This window comes from Myotis yumanensis, unplaced genomic scaffold (genome assembly GCF_028538775.1).
Source record: "Myotis yumanensis isolate MYYU_CA2020_CCGP unplaced genomic scaffold, mMyoYum1.0.hap1 SCAF_22, whole genome shotgun sequence".
Classification (NCBI taxonomy): domain Eukaryota; kingdom Metazoa; phylum Chordata; class Mammalia; order Chiroptera; family Vespertilionidae; genus Myotis; species Myotis yumanensis.
The window spans coordinates 8,051,563-8,071,590 of record NW_027223773.1 but is presented as its reverse complement, the minus strand read 5'-3'; the positions used below and the strand labels follow the sequence as shown (position 1 = coordinate 8,071,590).

Below are 20,028 nucleotides of genomic sequence, written 5' to 3'. Positions count from 1 at the left end.
TCTTACGTTTAAGTACTTTATCCATTTTGAGTTTATTTTTGTGTATGGTGTAAGTTGGTGATCTAGTTTCATTTTTTTGCATATAGCTGTCCAATTTTCCCAACACCATTTATTGAAGAGACTGTCTTGACTCCATTGTATGCTCTTGTCTCCTTTGTCAAATATTAATTGAGCATAATGGCTTGGTCGATTTCTGGGTTCTCTGTTCGGTTTCATTGATCTATATGTCTGTTCTTGTGCCAGTACCAGGCAGTTTTGAGGACAGTAGTTTTGTAATACAGCTTGATATCTGGTATTGTGATCCTTCCAACTTTGTTCTTTCTCAGGATGGCTGCAGCTATTTGGGGTCTTTTTTTATTCCTTATGAATTTTTGGAGAGTTAGTTCGAGGTCTGTGAAATATTCCTTTAGTATCTTAATGGGGATTGCAGTGAATCTATAAATTGCTTTGAGTAGGGTAGTATGGACATTTTAAAGATGTTGATTCTACCAATCCATGAACATGGTATATACTTCCATTTGTTTATGTCTTCCTCTATCTCTTTTTTCAACGTCCTGTAGTTTTCCAAGTACAGGTCTTTTTACATCCTTAGTTTAGTTTATTCCTAGGTATCTTAATTTTTTTTGGTGCAATGATAAATTGGATTTTTTTTTTAGTTTCTCTTTCTATGAGTTCATTATCTATATATCTACACTAATAAAAGAGAAACATGCAAATTGGTGTCACTCCGCTACCCTTCCCATTGGCTAATCAGGGCGATATGCAAATTAACTGCCAGTCAAGATGGCGGCCAGCAGCCAAGCAGCTTGAAGCGAACATGAGGCTTGCTTGCTTCAGTGACGGAGGACTCCAACGTTCCCCGCCTGCCGCTGCCGGCCTCTGAGCTTGCAGTTTGAAACATTGTTACAAATATAGAAGCTAAACAAAACCCCAGAAACCTGCTTTCAGCCAGCTGGGATCTCAGAGCTGGAGTTGAAACAGTGTTTCGATTATAGAACCCAAACAAACCAGATACCTGCTTTCAGCAGCCGAGGCCTAAGAGCTGGAGCCAAGCCTCAGAGCTAAAGCTGGCCCAGAATAAAAAAAGGAAAAGAAAAAAGGAGCGGTTGGCGAGCTTCAGTCACCGCCAGCCTGAAAACAGCCCTCAGCCCCTCACCCAGACTGGCCAGGCACCCCAGTGGGGACCCCCACTCTGAAGGGTGTGTGACCAGCTGCAAATAGCCATCATCCCCTCATCCAGGCTGGCCAGGCACCCTGGTGGGGACCCCCACCCTGATCCAGGACACTCTTCAGAACAAACAAGCCGGCCCCTACCCATGCACCAGGCCTCTATCCTATATAGTAAAAGGGTAATATGCCTCCTGGCACCGGGATCAGCATGACGGGGCAGCGCCCAAACCCCCTGATCGCCCTGCGGCTCTGTGTGTGATGGGGCGGGGCCACAACCTCCCTATCCACCCTGCTCTGTTCGTGACAGGGGAAGGCGCCCCAACCCCCTGATCAGCCCTGCTCTGTGCCTGATAGGGGGAAGCTCCCCAACCCCCTGATCGGCCCTTCTCTGTGTGTGACAGTGTGGCGCCCCACCACCACCCCCCACCCCCACCCCACGGGCCCTGCTCTGTGTGTGACGGGGTAGAGCCATAACCTCCCCATTGGCCCTGCCCTGAGTGTGACAGTGGCGGCGCCCCAACCCCCTGATCGGCTCTGCTCTGTGGGTGATAGAGGGCGGTGCCCCAACCCCCCCCCCCCCCCCCCCACGGGCCCTGTTCTGTGTGTGATGGAGTAGAGCCATAACCTTCCCATTGGACCCGCCCTGAGTGTGACAGGGTGTGGTGCCCCAGCCCCCTGATCTGCCCTGCTCTGTGTGTGACAGGGGGCGGTGCCCCAACTCCCCTATCGGCCCTACTCTGTGAGTGACAGGGGGAGCTCCTCAACCCCCTGATTGGCCCTGCTCTTTTCGTGACGGGGGGAGCTCCCCAACCCCCTGATTGGCCCTGCTCTGTGCGTGACGGGGGGAGCTCCCCAACCCCCTGATCGACCCTGCTCTGTGCGTGACAGGGTATGGAGTCCCAACCCCCCTTATGGGCCCTGCTCTGTGAGTGACAGGGAGCAGCGCCCCAACCCCCTGATTGGCCCTGCTCTGTGCATGACGGGGTGGCACCGCAACCTCCCCATCAACTCTGCCTTGAGTGTGAAAGGGGGCAGTGCCCCAACCCCCCAATCGGCCCTACCCTGAGCGTGACTGAGGGTGGCATCGCAACCTCCCGATCCGCCCTGCTCTGTGCATGACAGGGGGCAGCACCCCAACTCCCCAATCGGCCCTGCTCTGAGCCTGACCATGGGCTGCACCTAGGGATTGGGCCTGCCCTCTGCCACCCGGGAGCAGGCCTAAGCCAGCAGGTTGTTATCTCCCGAGGGGACCCAGACTGCGAGAGGGCACAGGCCGGGCTGAGGGACCCCTCCTCCCCCCCGAGTGCACAAATTTTTGTGCACCGGGCCTCTACTATATATATAAAAGCCTAAGTGACTGGTCGTTATGACATGCACTGACCACCAGGAGGCAGATTTTCAATGCAGCATCTGCCCCCTGGTGGTCAGTGCACTCCCACAGTGGGAGCGCCGCTCAGCTGACTGATAGGCACCAGACACTAGGCTCACTGCTGGTGAGCTCCCCTGAGGCGGCAGGAGCCTCTCCCATCTCTGTGGCAGCGCGCTACCAAGCAGCAGCAGTAGGCGCAGCGGGGCTGGGATGAGTGGGAGCGGCAAGAGGGCACAGGCCAAGCTGAGGAACCCCACAGTGCGCGACTCCGTGCACCAGTTCTCTAGTTGGTGTATAAAAAAGCCATAAATTTCTGAGTGTTAATTTTGTAACCTGCTACACTGCCAAATTCATTTATTAAGTCTAGTAGTTTTTTTATGGAGTCTTTGGTGTTTTCTATGACAGACTAATTGTTAAGTTGATCATTTTGTATGGCCCTCGAATGATGTTATAAATATACAAATGGCCCTTGGCAGAAAAACCTAGAGTGAAGGGCAAGGTGTGGGGGAGTGAGAGTGGTGAAGAGAAATGGTGCAAAAAATAAGATTTATATGAAAAATATCAAAGCAACACACATACACACACATATATATATATATATATATATATATATATATATATATATCATGTATCGTCATAAACAGAAAATGTTAGGGTTTTTATATACTGTCTTATAGGGATATTCAAGATATACATTCCAGTTTTGTTTTGTTTAATGTTGTGGGGTGTTTTTTAAATACATTTTTATTGACTTCAGAGAGGAAGGGAGAAGGACAGAGAGATAGAAACATCAATGATGTGAGAGAATCATTGATCAGCTGCCTCCTGCACGCCCCATACTGGTGATCAAGCCCACAACCTGGGCATGTGCCCTGACCAGGAATTGAACCTCAACCTCCTGGCTCATAGGTCGATGCTCAACCACTGAGCCACGCCGGATGGGCAAGATATACATTCAAGTTTTAGAAAGCATGTTGCAAAGTCATGTTTATAACATGGTCCTATTTTAGTAAATAAAAGATCCTGTGTAGATGAGTTCTTATTTCCAGATTTCTTTCAGTTTTTCTGAGAAACTTTCCAAATGTCTTCCTCTTGATTCTGTGGCTCCCAAAGTGGATGCCCATGTATTTTGGAGTGGTCTGATCACTACAGAAAAATGATGGTGTCGCTCTCCTGCCCCCTTCAGTCCTACCCATTGGTCTAAAAGCTTGGATGCTTCCCAAGGCAGATTTGCATAGACTGAGGGTCCTTTGATACAGTGGATAAGAGAATGAGAATTCAATATTTATAGCTCCCTGGGTCGCTGAGGTTCCACTGGGTTTCACTAGAGAAGGGAAGCACCCTCAGGGTTCAGCTGGTGTCTCGCATCCTCCAATGTTTTGCTCTGGTGTACATTTCACACTGTCTCACTGATTCTGGAGGTGAGAGTATACAGCTAACCAAAATGGATGGACCAGGGAGTAGATGTAGGAGGAATTCTGCATCTGTGGTCATCATTGGTTTACATTCCTTTTACATCGTGATGGGTACCTTTGGCACTTTAACTTCATTCAGAGTATGAATATCCTGTGAATGGGTTAAGATTCACTAGTACTGGAACCATCCCAACTTTTCAAAAATGTAAAAAATTTTATAAGAGTAACCGTGTTCAACAAGACACCAATTCAGAGCATCTTATTACATAAAATGTCTTATAAGTCCCAACAAAGCACCCAATTTGAGACCCAAATTATTAGCTCACCTTTGATACTTGAGTGCTGCAAATTAAGCAACTTTTAAAAGCACTTCACTGAATTATTTTTCACTCTTGGGGTATTGAATATTTTGCATGGACAAACATTCAGTTAGTTGTGTATACTAAAATATTGATTCTTACATTAAAGGGGAAAATAATGCAGAAAATTTTAAAAACATAGTAGATCTGATGAATTATTTTAAATATTGAGCAAAAAATATACACATACTATGTACATATATTATATATATAAGTTATATATATATATATAATTCAATTTTTGTAAGGATTTTTGGAGAATTTATGAATCTTAAAGATGGAGAAACTAAAAATGTACTGGTATTAGGAAATGTTAATGGAATCGATATACGTATAGGTGAGCTAATGCCATATACATGGGGGTGCTTTTATTTTTATTTTTTATTTATTTTTTTTTTAATTTTTTTATTGCTTAAAGTATTACAAAGGGTATTACATATGTGTCCTTTTTTTCCCCGCCCTTGACAATCCCCTGGCCTCCCCTACCCCCCAGTGTCTTATGTCCATTGGTTATGCTTATGTGCATGCATAAATCTACCTTAGATTTTAGAAATTAAAAAATCTACCTTAATGTTATCCCCTTTTTCTTTTCTTTGGTTTTAAACAGACCCTATACTCCTATGAAAGGAGGAATCTCCAATGTGTGGTTCGACAGATTTAAAATATCTAACGACTGCCCAGAGCACCTTGAGTCCATTGATGTGATGTGTCAGGTGCTCACAGACTTGATTAATGATGAAGTAAAAAGTGGCATCAAGAAGAATAGAATATTAATAGGTAAGACCTTCAAATGTTGGAAATTTAATTTTTTTCCCTTTTGTTTAAATTCCTTACATTGAACTTTACTTGGAATATTATTTAGAAGCACTTATATATCATTTGACCTGTTTATAGTTTCAAATAAACTATGTACTAAGAGTTTCAAAGATATTAGAATTATAAACAATAACTCATGAAACTTTAATTCCCTTTCATTTTAATAATAACAGTTTGAGAGCCCCGTGTTTAATTTTAATTAGATTATTCATTTCAGTTTTTAAAACAATTTATTTTAATTAGCTTAAGTTTTATTATATGTTGAAATTACTGTTGCCATGATTAAGATAAAGTACACAGTCAAAATATAACATCAAATTTACAAAGAGTTAATTAATTCTTCAGAGTTAGTATCACAGGAATAAGGTATTTATAAACTTTTGTTAACTAACTTGAGCAACCTCTATTCTCACGGGGCTATAATGTGCCTTTACATAAACTCTTTATTCTATTTAATGCCCTTTTTTCTGTAATCATCAAATACATAAACTATAATATCTCTATTTTTATAATACATACAAAAATGAGATTGGATGTTTACAGTAACATCACCTTTTATGGACCTCTGTTTTCTCATCTATATTTAACTCTGAGTTTCTATGTATCATATTTAACAACTATGTTTAACTCTAATAGAGATAAATATATAGCATTGTGGGAGTGCTGGGTAGAGCACAGGAAGTGCACCCAGCTCCATCTAGGGCAGTGGTCGGCAAACTCATTAGTCAACAGAGCCAAATATCAACAGTACAACGATTGAAATTTCTTTTGAGAGCCAAATTTTTTAAACTTAAACTATATAGGTAGGTTTTATTAACTTAATTAGGGTACTCCTAAGCTGGCCTTTGCTAAAAACGTCCTCAATCTTATTGAGGTACATTTGCTGAGGTCGACCCCTTCCAACTCTCCCATCCACACTCGTCTTGTATTCTCATTTCGTCTATCTCCTTTCGTTCATCCTCTCTATATGTCCAAACCATCTCAACAAACCTTTCTCAATCCTCGACACTACATCTTCTTTCACTCCACAACATTCCCTAAAATTAACTTAATAAACTTAAAGTTTTAAGTCAACTTCGCACTGTGCGTGTGCGCCTGCACGTGGTATTTTGTGGAAGAGTCACACTCAAGGGGCCAAAGAGCCGCATGTGGCTCGCGAGCCTCGGTTTGCCGACCACTGGTCTAGGGCATTAGGCAACATACTTACAGGACAGAATTAAAAATGTGTGCATGTATGACCGATTCCATCATACTCAGTTGTTTACCAAATATTTTCTAAGTTCCTCCTGTGTGCAGGCGATGTGTCAGATGCTCAAAGAGACACATAGCTAAATAAAACAGGAGCTATCTCACAATGGTTTACAGCCTGGAAGAGCCCTTGAGGTACTTACAATGACAGCTGTAAAGAAAGCAGCCAATGACGAGTGCCCTACAGCCCAATAACTGCCTGCTCCTCAAAGAGTGATCACACATATTCATTACTAGAGTTCCAGTGCACGAATTTGTGTACCAGTGGGGTCCCTCGGCCTAGGCTGCGGGATCGGGCCGGAACCGGCTCTCCAACATCCCCTAAGAGGTCCCGGATTGTGAGAGGGCGCAGGCCAGGCCGAGGGACCCCACCGTTGCACAATCAGGGCCGGGGAAGGACCACAGGAGGGCTCCAGGGCATGTCTGGCCTATCTGGACCCCAGCAGCAAGCTAACCTACCAGTTGGAGTGTCTGCCCCCTGGTGGTCAGTGCATGTCATAGCAGTTGGTCCACCGGTCGACTGTCTGCCCCCTGGTGGTCAGTGCACGTCATAGCGAGCACTTGAACAACCTTACCATATCATTAGCATATTACGCTTTGATTGGTTAAATGGACGACCAGACAGTATATTAGGCTTTTATTATATAGGATTATTTCCCAGGATTCATTGCCATTCCTGGCACAGAGCAGGTGCCTAGGAAAATTATCACAGGTGGGATGACCTAATCAATGAATTGTTGACTTCAGTAATTAAGTACCACAGGGATTCAGAAGAGATCATAGGTGTTTGAGGCTGTTAGAGAAGTCTAGTGGGAAGGCAGCTGGGGTATTGGAGATTTTGAGATGTACAGATAAAATTTTATTCATAGTGTGCAGGGATAGGCACAGAGAAGTATATGAACAGTACATACAAGCAGAAAAAGAAGTGCTTGTTTGTCTGTCTGGACATTACATGTTAGCAGAAAGTTTGTTTTTTGAATGGAAAATTACTTGTTGACTCTGGTAGCTGGACTAGGAGGCTGAGGAGCCCATAGTGACAAAAACAGGTTCCAGTCTAAGTCTGTCGGTGCCTATTTGGATTCTGTTGTCTCAATAGTAAAGGGGGCTAATGATACCTTTTCTACTTGAAGATGGTGTTTATAAAACACGTGGGCCCTCTAGACTCTCAGTAAATTCTTTATGGTTTCCCTTGTGTCCTTTATTCTGTAGACTAGGGGTCCAGTGCACAGATTCGTGCACCTTGAAAGGAACTGTGGGCCACAAGGCTGCAGTAGGCACAGGGGCGGGTCTCGGCCCATCCTCCACGGCCCCTCCCTCTGCGGCCCCCGGTTCCCTGTCTGCCCGCAGCCCGGCCCCCGCCGCTCCCACACGCTGACGGTGCTGGCCCCGCTCACACCTACCGAAGGTGCAGAGCAATTGGGGCCGGCACCAGCAGCCGGTGTTAGCCGCAGCTGCCAGCCCCGATCACCCCTCAGGAGCAGGAGAAGGTGGAGAAGCCCTCAGAGGCAATCGGCTGACAGCCACCACTCGCATCCGCTGATGGCGCCGAGCCATCAGGACGGAGCCAGGCATTGGCAGCTGGTGCAAGCGTCAGCTCCGGCACCTGCTGTGGGTGCAAGCGGGGCCAGCGCTGGCAGTGAGTGCAAGCAGTGGCTCTGGCACTAGCAGCAGGTGCAAGAGGCAGCTGCTGGCCCCGATCGGCCCTCAGCAGGGGGAGATGGAGAAGCCCTGAGGGGCGATCGGGGCCGGCAGCCACCACTCACACCCACTGACGGTGCCTACCAATCGGAGTTGGCAGTGGGTGTGAACAGTGGCTCTGGCACCGGTAGCGGATGTGAGCACCAGGTGGGACCGTGGTGTGGGAGCAAAGAATATTCAGTAACCAGCAGAGGCTCACCGGCGCCCTGCCTTGGTCTAGTGACCCCCACTCACCTCCACCATCCTGCCACAGCCAAAGTCTGCCATGTTTCGCGCACACCCCCTGGTGGTCAGCGCACGTCATAGTGATTGCTTGTTCGGTTATTCTGCCATTCGGTCTATTTGCATATTAGCCTTTTATTATATAGGCTAATTGGTGAGAGATGATTGAAGAAGGTGTTAGAGTCATATAATTAATTGCAATTAATTTAGGAAAATTAATCTGGCAGAAGGGGTAAGTGAAGAGATGTGAAGTTGGATGTAGAAAACCCAGTTATTGAATTTATATGGTAATGCGGTCCTGAAGAAATGTGATGAGTGGGAAAAGGAAAGATTAGGGTAAGAAATTGCTTTAAAATAAAATTATAAAATCTTCATAAAAAAGTAGAAAATATTCTAATTAGTACTCTTAATTTACATGTTAATAAGGTTTAAGTGCTATTCTTAACATTTTAATGAAGGATTCAATAGGAATTCAAATAAAAAATGCTTTGATATTCTGACCAATTTTATTAAACACACATCAGAATGATGGTAGGTCACTTTAAAAAATGAATTATGAGAGAAAAAACTAGAAAATTATGATTGAAAATGAAACAATAGAGGTAATAGGTCCACAAACTGTCCTTATTGATTTTGTTTAATATGTGATAAAATTTCCAGCTTAATATCACACAACATGCACTCTGTGGTTATAATTGCAACCAGTGTAATTTTGTAAATAAAACTAGTCTCTATATTTGAGTAGGTGGGAGCCCATTCTTTCTCTGTGGTTTTATTTTGATTAGTGGCATTTTATTAAACTTAGTGTTTTAAGAACAATTTTTTATAGTATGTGATATCGAACCTTCTCTCTGTCAAGTAAAAAATGGTACTTCTCATACTAAATTCAGTCTCCAAATTGTTAATAAAAATTTTAAGCCCTGGAATACTAAAAAAAAAAAAAAAAAAAAAAAAAACTATAAAAAACGTTGCAGTCTAATGAGGGAGATACAGAAGTCAAGTGTTCTAATACGATACAAGTGTTATTGTAAAAATGTGTTCAAGGTACAGGGTGAGCAGTGAGGAAAGAAGTAGTGAACCTTTTAGGGAGTTAAGAACTGCTTCATAGGAGAGATGATTCCAACTGAGTTACAAAGAATGAGTCAGAATATGACTGATAAACAGGAGGGAAACATTCATGAAAGAAAGCGAGAGGCATGTCAGACTCTCTGGAAATACTAGTTTGGTGCACGCCCCGACCCCTAGGGATTTGGAATTACATGCAGAGTGACATGAAGACTGTGCATTTCAGAAAGACTGTGCTTAACACCATGGAGGGCGGCCAGTGTGAAGCCAGGAGAATAGCAAGAAGGCAGATGTGTGGAGCCACTAGAGCAGTGGTTCTCAACCTTCCTAATGCCGCGACCCTTTAATACAGTTCCTCATGTTGTGGTGACCCCCAACCATAAAATTAGTTTCGTTGCTACTTCATCACTATAATTTTGCTACTGTTATGAGTCGTCATGTAAATATCTGATATGCAGGATGTATTTTCATTGTTACAAATTGAACATAAGTAAAGCATAGTGATGAATCACAAAAACAATATGTAAAAAACAATATGGTCTTAGGCAACCCCTGTGAAAGGGTCGTTCGACCCCCAAAGAGGTCGCGGCCCACAGGTTGAGAACCGCTGCACTAGAGGGGTGAGAGACGAGATGAATGTATGCGCTGTGTCAGGTTTTGGAAACAAGGATTATTAGGAGGATACGTAAGGACAGTCGACTGCAGGTGTTAGCAGTGAAAATACACTCTTTGTTTTTAGTTTTTATCAATGGAAATATATTACCTTCCTAGTGGAAAAGATAAACTATGGCCTGATAGGAAGAGCTGGGCCAAGGCTCACCACCTAGCTCAGTGTCTGATAAGAGGGATGGGTTTTCAGTGCAATGTGCTTCTCGGAGACATTTGTGAGTCCTCGCTCCCTGCATAAGAAGTGTGTGTATTTAATTTCATATATTTATACCAAACGTGATTCTACAAAAGGTATAAGAAAAGGGGAAGCATAGGCAATAAAATAGTGACTTTTGAATTTTGTTCTCAATGTTGGCAATATAGTCATAAATAAAACCTGGGACAAGTCCTGTATTCTGAGAAAATTATTAATGACATTACATTATCCTAGGGGTGGGGAACCGTTTTTCTGCCAAGGGCCATTTGGATATTTACAACATCATTCTCGGGCCATATAAAAGTATCAGTTTGAAAATGACCCTGCTGTATTTGGTCAAACATTTAATTAACTCACCCCTAGTGCCTTGGCAGGGCCAGACCAATTGATTTTGAGGGCACTACACGGCCCGCGGGCCGGATGTTCCCCACCCCTGCATAATCCGGTCTTCTGGTTTGATTAACAAGGTGAAGTGTCCAGTGTGCAGAATGTAAGTGTATTTCATAGTACAGTCTGCCTCGCTGTTACTGTCTTGAACGCTTCCTTTTCTTCTGATGTGTTCCCGTATAATGTGAGAAATCAAAGTGGAAAAGGTGTATCAATTTCCTTGTGTGCACTGTTGTGCTTAGAATATATATGGTAGTAATACTACTAAAATAGTTGACATTTACATTACAATTGACAGGTTTAAAATTGCCGTTATATATCATAATGTTTCATATTTAGTATTTAAATTATACAGGTTGTTTTCATATATCTCTCTTGGGCCTTGTAATAGGTTGAGTGGGAACTTATTCTCATTTCAGTTATGATGAAACTAAACATCCAAGAGGTTGCTGGCTAATGCAAAATAGCATTGGGACTAGAACCCAGACCCATGCACTCAGGCAAGAACTTTGTACAGAATGAGATTCCTTTTTTGACCACTAGGTGGTGATGATTTGTTGTTAAGAGAAAATTGATGTAATTTAGGTTTAACTTTGATCTGGGATGTATAGATCTTGACAAATGATATGACCAGATTATAAGAATTTTGATAATATGAGCATACTATGAGAATTCCAAAGCAGGGAGAAGTGCTTCTGGAGTTATACCTAAGTAGAATTCTAAATATCCATCATGAGGGTAATGGTTAAGGGAGTTTTGGTCTGTTAATACAGATGAATATTATGTAACCATTATATACTATGTATACTGTCACATAGAAGACATTTATTAAGTATGCGTTCAATGAATAAAAGTATAATTAGGGAGTTTTGTGATTCTTTTGAAAGACTTTCAAATCAGTATTACATGAAAAAGGTATAAAATTATACATTTAGAGTGTTTAACTATTAACATGAATTTTTTAAAATGTCAAAATTATGTAGGAATAGTGAGATATTTATTTCTGTCTGTATGATGGAAACACTTTATATGATGGGTGTATACTAATATATTGATTTTATAAGATAGATTTATTTATTTATTTATTTATTTATTTAAAATATATTTTATTGATTCTCTACAGAGAGGAAGGGAGAGAGACAGAGAGCCAGAAACATCGATGAAAGAGAAACATCGATCAGCTGCCTCCTGCACACCTCCTACCGGGGATGTGACCGCAACCCAGGTACATGCCCTTGACTAGAATCGAACCTGGGACCCTTCAGTCCGCAGGCAGACGCTCTATCCACTGAGCCAAACCGGCCTCAGCAAATGATTTTATAAGATTTAAAATAAAAATGAAGGGATAGTTGGAATTGCCAAGATGAAGCCTGCCACCAGCATTTCCTGGATCCCTTGTCCTGACTTAATACAAGTGTCTTCTGCAGCTCTTTCTTGGAGCTAAAACTTAAGAATGATAGCATCCTACTTGCTTTTAACTCATGTATGTCTTAATTAAGCAACTTATGTTTCTTTAACAGCTATTATCAGGATTGGATTTTCAAGCGGTGGAACTGCTGTTCTAACAGTTTTGCATAGATGATAAATATTTTGGTTATCCTATAAATTTTGTGTGAGAAAATATACAAATATATATTCTTAAATCTCTTGAGACTTTATCACAGTTCAGTCTGAAGCATAACATATAATTAAATGGAAGAATTGTTGAAATTTGGAGGGAAGGCAGATTTTATTACATTTTAAAAATCCTATTCAATTGATAGTAAACTTGAGTTGTAAGTATTTTTTTCTCTGGATTTTGTTTCGGATAGATTAACTTATTTTTCCCAGTACAGTTTTTTTATATATTGTTTCTGTTTTATTTTATTTAAGGAGTTCATAAAAACTAGGTTTATTATTTTTTAACATGTTTTATTCAGCTCGTTAATCTTAAATGTATGTTGAAATGTTAACTCTTGACATTTTAATACTTTGCCAGCAACTATAAATATACATTATAACCATTACCTACAATGAGTTTACTATTTGGTATTTACTTATTGGACAGTATATTTTATATTGCATTTTAGACATTTAGATGGAAATTGAATTCAAATAACTAGTCCTTTGTGTTAAATGTTTTTCTATTCTGAAAAAATACACAAAGTCCCTTTTCATAGCAGTGTCCGATGCTAAAGGTGACTGCATTGTCAGAGATGGCTGGTGAGAAATTGCAGATTACCTCCCGAGAGTATAAGTGGGTAAGGGACATACATTACATTTTTTAAATAATAAGATTTCAGTGAGTACATTTGTCTCCCTTGTAAATTATGAAAATTGAACTTGAGGTTAAATGCTTGCAGGATGCATTTATGTTTGTTTGTAATTACATTTCCTACGTGGAAAATGTTTTCTGTTTGTGGTTGTTGTTGGGCTACGTGTCCTGATGATGTAAATTTGTCACCTTGCAGAAATACCCTGATGGGAACTGCAATTGACTGTTCATTTATTCACTAAGTATTTATTAAGCACCTACTATGTGCTAGGGCACTGTTCCGTGCCTAGGGAGGGCACATCAGTGAATAAAATATACAAAAATCCCTGCTCACATGACCCTGATAGTCTAGTGGGGGTTGTCTTCTGCCCTGGACGGTTATAGAGTCAGAGCAGAAGTGGCTGCATGTAAAAGGGCTGATAGTGAAGATCTACTTGATAAACTCCACCCAGTAATTCAGTGCTAGGAAGTTTCCAGTACAGCTCAGTCTGCTTTCTTCTGTTAAGGAGTATTGCCTTGCTACAGGGAAGCGGTTAAATGTCCAGTCTTACCCCTAATTATGCTGCCCCTCCCTTTCTCTTTTGTTCTTCTTGGCCTCTTAGTCTCTCCCCGGCCCTTCTCATCTTCCCTTCATTTTAGAGATGTAATTGTATTGTTAACAATGTGTTTGATAAGCAACTTTGAATTCATTTTGTCAGTAAATGGTGAAAAGGGGAGATAAGAGAAGGAAGTAGAAGGTGAGCATTTGCTAAGATCGATTTTGTGAACTTTAAAGAAAGGCTAAAAGTATATTCTAAGAGGTAGGGAGTCTTATTCCCAAACTGAAAGTAAAGTTCTGTAATTATAATAACTGTAAATTTTGAAAGTCCTTGCTGTTTGAACTTTTACAAGTGCTTATTAAGCATTTATAGAATAGGTTTTAAAATGTGATGGAAACCTAGAGAGCTTCTTGTTCAACTAACTTTACTGGAAATGAAATAATCTTGTATACAGTAAGCTCTTCATGTTTTAATGGGACACAGCAAAGATGTTTCAATGCACAAATTCGTAGGTAATGGTGCCTGTGGCTTTTAACATTGTTTGTAATGTGATGCACAAATGCAAAGTTTACATACAATTCTAAGACATTTATGCTCCCTGCTCCCCCAGCAGGCTTATTCCTGAGCCTCTGATTAGATGTATCTGCATCTGGGAGTGGTTTTGAAAGAGCCTTTCAAGTTGTTCCCATCCATGGTGAGCTGCTGCTCCTGGTGAGCCCCTCTTATTTCCTTCTGATTCTCTGCTGAAAGCCACAGGTGTAATATGTATCATACTGCGCCCTTTGTAAAAATCTGGACTTCCCAAGGCTGCTGATCTTTACTCATAGATTTGTATCCTGGGTCCAGAATACTATTACCAGCCTGCCCCAGATAAAGTAGTTCTACTTTAATAAGTATCAGCACGAAATCTGGGTTTCACAAGTCCTAGCTTTACAGCTGAAATTAGGGGTGCAGCCTTACCCAGGTCATCTGATCTCCTGTGGCTAAAGCCCCCTTCATCTCTAAAGGAGATTGCAGTAAATTCAAATTTACAGTCTCTAAGGGCTCAGCTTTATACTTCGTTAATTGAAATAAAGCAGGAAGCTGGAAATTAAGAGCTCTGAATTCTATACCAAAGTATATAGTATATTTTCATATTTCCACAAGTGTGCAGCTTACTTTTTGTATTTCTCATGAAATAACTCTGACTCAGGACAGGGAATATCATACCAAGTCTCTAACCTGAGGTTGGGTCACCCTCTCTGCTGTGTCTCCATTATGATGTCTCTGTTTCCCCCTTGAACATGAGGGTTCATGTATTTTCACACATGTGCTGCCCAAGGGAGCGCTAGGTTTGTGTATATTAATCTGGGTATCTCAGTGTGCAGCACAGTGCTTGGCACGTAAAAGACAATAAGGTTTGTCAAATGAGTACATTGTTTTTTAAACTTGTTTAATGTTTGTGTGTATATATGTGTGTGTATGAAATATATATATATTTCAATTATACCATCGTCAGGCAGTTTTCAAAATACTGTAATCCAAAAATGTTTTAACCAGCTCACCCAGTCTTTTGAGTGTCTTTCCTAGTTCAGAGGTCACTGAACATCTATTGGTGGTAGGCACTAGAGGTATAGCTTCTAACTTGGCAAAAGATGCATGTGATTAATTCTAGTGGCACTGTGAGGACTTACAAGTATAAAAAATGCACTGACTCATATGTTGAATTATAAATCTTTTTACTTGAACATAATTGCTTTGTTCAATTCCAGCTCTTTTTTTTTTTTTATTAAATACCCTTTCCAGTGATGACATGGATGGGACTCATAGCTGGTCTTTATCTGTGAGAATTGAAGTAGACTAAATTAGTGCCACATCTTTAAAGGTCTGTCTTCATCTGCTTTTATAAAATCTTTGCGGAAGACTGGCACAGATGGATCTTGTTGTGAAGTATTGTTGCACGTGTTCTGTTCTGAGAGTGAACTCTTGCTTCTCCTAGGAGGCTTTTCCATGGGAGGGTGCATGGCGATGCATGTGGCGTATAGGAATCATCAAGATGTGGCGGGAGTGTTTGCTCTTTCCAGTTTCCTGAATAAAACCTCTGCTGTTTACCAGGTAAATTCCAGCTTTAAAAATAAAAACAACAGGAAAATACATGAAATATTCACACATTGAAACTAAAACAATTAACGTGGTGATAGGCCAAGTTAGTCATATGGTTTATTCCAGCCAGTAATTAACCAAATGTCCTGTACGAAGAATGTGGTTAAACCAGGTGTCAAAGGGGAAGGATAAAAACAATGCATCTATGGTACATGTGGACCCTTCCTATACAGCAGCGGTTCTCAACCTTCCTAATGCCGCGACCCTTTAATACAGTTCATGTTGTGGTGACCTCCAATTTCATTGTTACAAATTGAACATAATTAAAGCATAGTGATTAATCACAAAAATAATATGTAATTATATATGTGTTTTCCGATGGTCTTAGGCGACCCCTGTGAAAGGGTCGTTCGATCCCCAAAGGGGTCGCAACCCACAGGTTGAGAATCGCTGCTATACAGGGTTTCCCAAAAAATGTGTACACACTTTGAATAATTATATAGGCAGTGTTTATTAAAATACATTTCATTTTCAAAATTGAGCCATCGGCTAGTAAAGCGAGTATACATTTTTGGGGGACACCCTAGATGATTCTGTTTGCTTATTTCATGAACAGAATCAAAACGACCTCCTGCATTGTTGACAGCTGTTTCACAGCAGCGTCCCCCTTATGACTGTGGCAGATGTAGAAATGAGAACTAGAACGTATTTTTCCCCTTGATTGTCCCTCCCTCTCCAAAGAGGTCTGTCTTCCCAAGTCTCCTTGGGAAATGCGTGGACCGTGTCTGAGACAGTCCTCTGCGGAGTAAATGCAGGTCACACACAACAGAGCCCAGTGCCAGGCCCACCGGTGGGTACCTGGGACAGCACAATCTCTTTTTTCCCTTTCAATATTGAAGCTTTGGTAAAATTGGAGTTTTCCCCGCTTTCTCTAAATTCCAAGAATGCTGTCCTTTAACCTCTCCACCGGTCCGTCCTCTTCTCTAGGCTCTGCAGAAGCGCGATGGGGCGCTCCCCGAGCTGTTCCAGTGCCACGGGACTGCTGACGAGCTGGTCCTTCATTCTTGGGGAGAAGAGACAAACTCGGCCTTACAGTCTCTAGGGGTGAGCACCAAGTTCCATAGCTTCCCAGGGCTTTTCCATGAGCTAAGCACAGGGGAGCTAGAGAAACTGAAAGCATGGATTCTTGCAAAGCTGCCACGAGAAATGGAGAGGCAAAAGGAGTAAATCGAGACTCACTTGTTGCCCTGGCTGTTGTGGTTCAGTGGTTAAGCGTCAACCCACGAACCAGATTGAGGTTCGACTCCAGTTAGGGCACATGCCCAGGCTGTGGGCTTCATCCCCAGGAAGGGTGGTGCAGGAGGCAGCCGATCGATGATTCTCTCTCATCAATAAAAACATGTTTTAAAAAAGGATTGAGTTGTTAACACATATGTCATGCCTTCGTGAAAAGTGAATTTTACTGCCAAATTTTGTGGTTAATGATAATTAAAATATTAATAAATATCAACAGTTTACCAACTTGTTATTGTAATGCCTAGCACCATAGAGAATAGTACAATGTTATTATGGCAAACATTAATTTAGACAAATGTATATTATTTTTAGTCATTTTTTGTAAATACAGTGTATCCCCCCAAAATGTATACACACTTTAAGAGCTGATTTCTATTACATTTTGAAAATGAAATGTGTTTTAATAAACACTGCCTTTATTCAAAGTGTGTATACATTTTGGGGGGACATCTTGTATTTGTAGACCTTTTAAGTAAATATTAAAAATTTTTAAAGTATTCAAAATAGTTTAAGGGCAATAAGGAAATATGAAAAGACCTAACATGGTATTATTAATCTTTCCTATTACTTTCTTTAAATTACTTTTCCAGAGAGACTCATGTCTATGTAGTTTTTGACAGAATAACCTTTATTCCAAGTTTACAAAGTGGCTGCACAGGGTCTCCATTGACCATCACAAGAGCTTGGTAAAGCAGACTGAGTAGCTGTCATTGGTATTTGGCAGTAGGGGCAGGAGGATGAAAGACTTCCCCGAAGCCTCGAGAGCCAGGCCTAGACTGAAGGCCTCCTGACTCTCAGCGGAGCGCTCTGTTAGAAGCCGCTGCTCTAGTCCTAGAGGCCCAGGTATGCTCCATATTTTCTATTTTATCCATCTAGTCGGTGTATCACATGGCGCATTCTCCTGATGACCTTTCACAGTTTTATGTGCCCACTTGTAATCTGCATAAATTCTTTGATTATATATCTAATCAAATCCTTTGCCCATTTTTATGAGGCTGCTTGTCTGGATGCTCTGTAAGAGATTTTCCATACATGCCAGGCACCAACTATTTTGGGGGGAAACGAATCCTTGGTTAGATGTTTTACAAAATTTAGTCTATGGCTTGCATTTTTTTTTCTTGCCAGTGTAATTCAAAGAACAAAAGCTTATTAATATTTTAATTTATATTATGTGTTTTTAATGTCATGGTTAAGAAAGCCAAGGTCACTAGATTTGTCTCCTATATTTTCTACTGGAAGTTTTATAGCTTTAGATCTTAGATGTAGTCTGTGGTCAATTTCAGGTAAACTTCTATATATGGCCGAAGCCGGTTTGGCTCAGTGGATAGAGCGTCAGTCTGTGGACCGAGGGGTCCCGGGTTCGATTCCGGTCAAGGGCATGTACCTTGGTTACAGGCATATCCCCAGTGGGAGATGTGCGGGAGGCAGCTGATCGATGTTTCTCTCTAATCAATGTTTCTCTCCATTCCTCTCTGTGGAAAATCAATAGAATATTAAAAAAAAACAAAAACTTCTATATATGGTAAGCGTTAAGTATCAAGGGTCATTTTTTGCATATCCAATTATTCCAGCACCACTTGTTGGAAAGATTGTCATTTCTCCACCAACTGGCCTTTTGCAGCGGTGTTGAAAGTTCAGTTGTTGAAGCATACGTAGGTTCCTATCTGGACTCTTGTGTTCCATGGATTTACTGTCTGACTTGATTTCTGTAGCATTGTAATAAGTCTGGAGAACAGATTTCAATGTTGTTCCTCTTTTATCAAGTCTTTGATATTTACCCACTTATTTACCTACCTTTTTCATTGCTCTTCATTCTTAATGTAGTTTCAGATTTCCACATGGTCCCTTTCTCCTTCTGCCTGAAATAGTAGATACCATTTGTGGTAGTGCAGGTCTCTGCTGCTGTTGAGTTTATTCAACTTCTGCATGTCTGAAAAAATAGTATTTTTCTTCTTAAAAGCTATATAGAACTCTAGGTTGATGAGGGTTTTTTTCCATTCCTTTAAAGACATTACACTGTTGTCTTCTTAGATGGTCCCAAAGCAGTTTTGCTCAGGACTGTGTCCCACTATCAGGCACCACGTCTCTGAGGACTCGAGCTGCTGCTCGCTGCAGTGTGAGGTTTCATTCTGGCTGGTGGGAACTTCCACTTTCCCAAGCCCTCCGTGAGCCCACTGACTGTTCCTTTCGGTGGCTCCTGCTCCCCTCACACACACCTGATGGTCCGTACTTCGCTGAAGTGTTGAGGGACCCTCTGCCGCTCTGTAACATCCCGTTCTGTAAGCTCTGGGCTCTCCCTCCCCACACTAGCTGGGCCTTGCAGCACTCACCTCATTTGTTTCTCCTTCGTAAGGGATGGCTGTCCAGTGCTGCCAGAGCCCAACATCTGGAAACATGCATGTGGCCCAGCTTGTTAGTTGTTTCAGGTCGAATAAATCTGGTCCCTGTTTCTCCATCTTGGTCCCAAGCAGGAGCCTCTTCAGTTCTTTTATTTGAAGTTATAAACTTTACATTTAAAGAGGAAGGGACAGAGAGAGGGGAGAGGAGAGAGACAGAATTTAATAAAAATCCGAGAGATTCATTCTGTGCAGAGTTTTAATTATCTTAAGCTTTTAATAACCTTCAACTTCTTCACGTTTTAAATGCATTGAATTGAGTATACGTGGGTCATGAATGTTTAAAACCCTTTGGGCTACAGTTTGTTCTAAGAGTAACATATATGCATGTCATAGATAAGGGTGTCAGGCCTGTAAGTGTTGAGTGTATACAAACCAAATATAGCATAAGGGAAAGGCATCCAGAATTTTTTTAATGAATACTTGTCCTGCCACTTAATAATCACATATTCCAGAGTAAATCTCAGTCTCTGCTACAGTGTACTCCTTGGTTAAATTTTTGTGTGAGGATCAAGGTATATAGCATGTATAAGTGCTTTTAATAAAATGTAAAGTTAAACAAATTTAAGGTATTACTCATTTTGCCAGAGAGGGAGGGGCGTGTGCGTGTAATGGTTACAAATCTTTCTCCACAAACTAATCTGTGTAGAATATATATCTAAATATTTTACATAGGTAATCTTCAATCCAATTCTGGGCTCAGAGTGTACTAGTATCCGTTCTTAGTTATCCTGAGCTCTTTTACCTCTTTCCAAATCATGCAAGATCTGGGCCCCTTGCACATACAGTTGCCTCCCTAATTTCCCCTCATGAAGAGGAAATAAGGTGGAAAGCCATTGATTCCCCA

At 41.4% G+C, this 20,028-nt stretch overlaps 1 protein-coding gene across 1 annotated transcript in view; it reads left to right on the top strand.

Annotated features, from left to right (window-relative positions):
- Window positions 1–19,683, top strand: part of LYPLAL1 (lysophospholipase like 1) — a 34,749-nt gene extending 15,066 nt beyond the window's left edge. Inside the window, exons 3-5 of the mRNA XM_070401030.1 lie at window positions 4,921–5,090; window positions 15,386–15,501; window positions 16,477–19,683. Coding sequence (XP_070257131.1) covers window positions 4,921–5,090; window positions 15,386–15,501; window positions 16,477–16,716 — 526 coding nt within the window. The 3' untranslated portion in view covers window positions 16,717–19,683. The remainder of the gene's footprint in view (window positions 1–4,920; window positions 5,091–15,385; window positions 15,502–16,476) is intronic.
- Window positions 19,684–20,028: the final 345 nt, after the last annotated feature.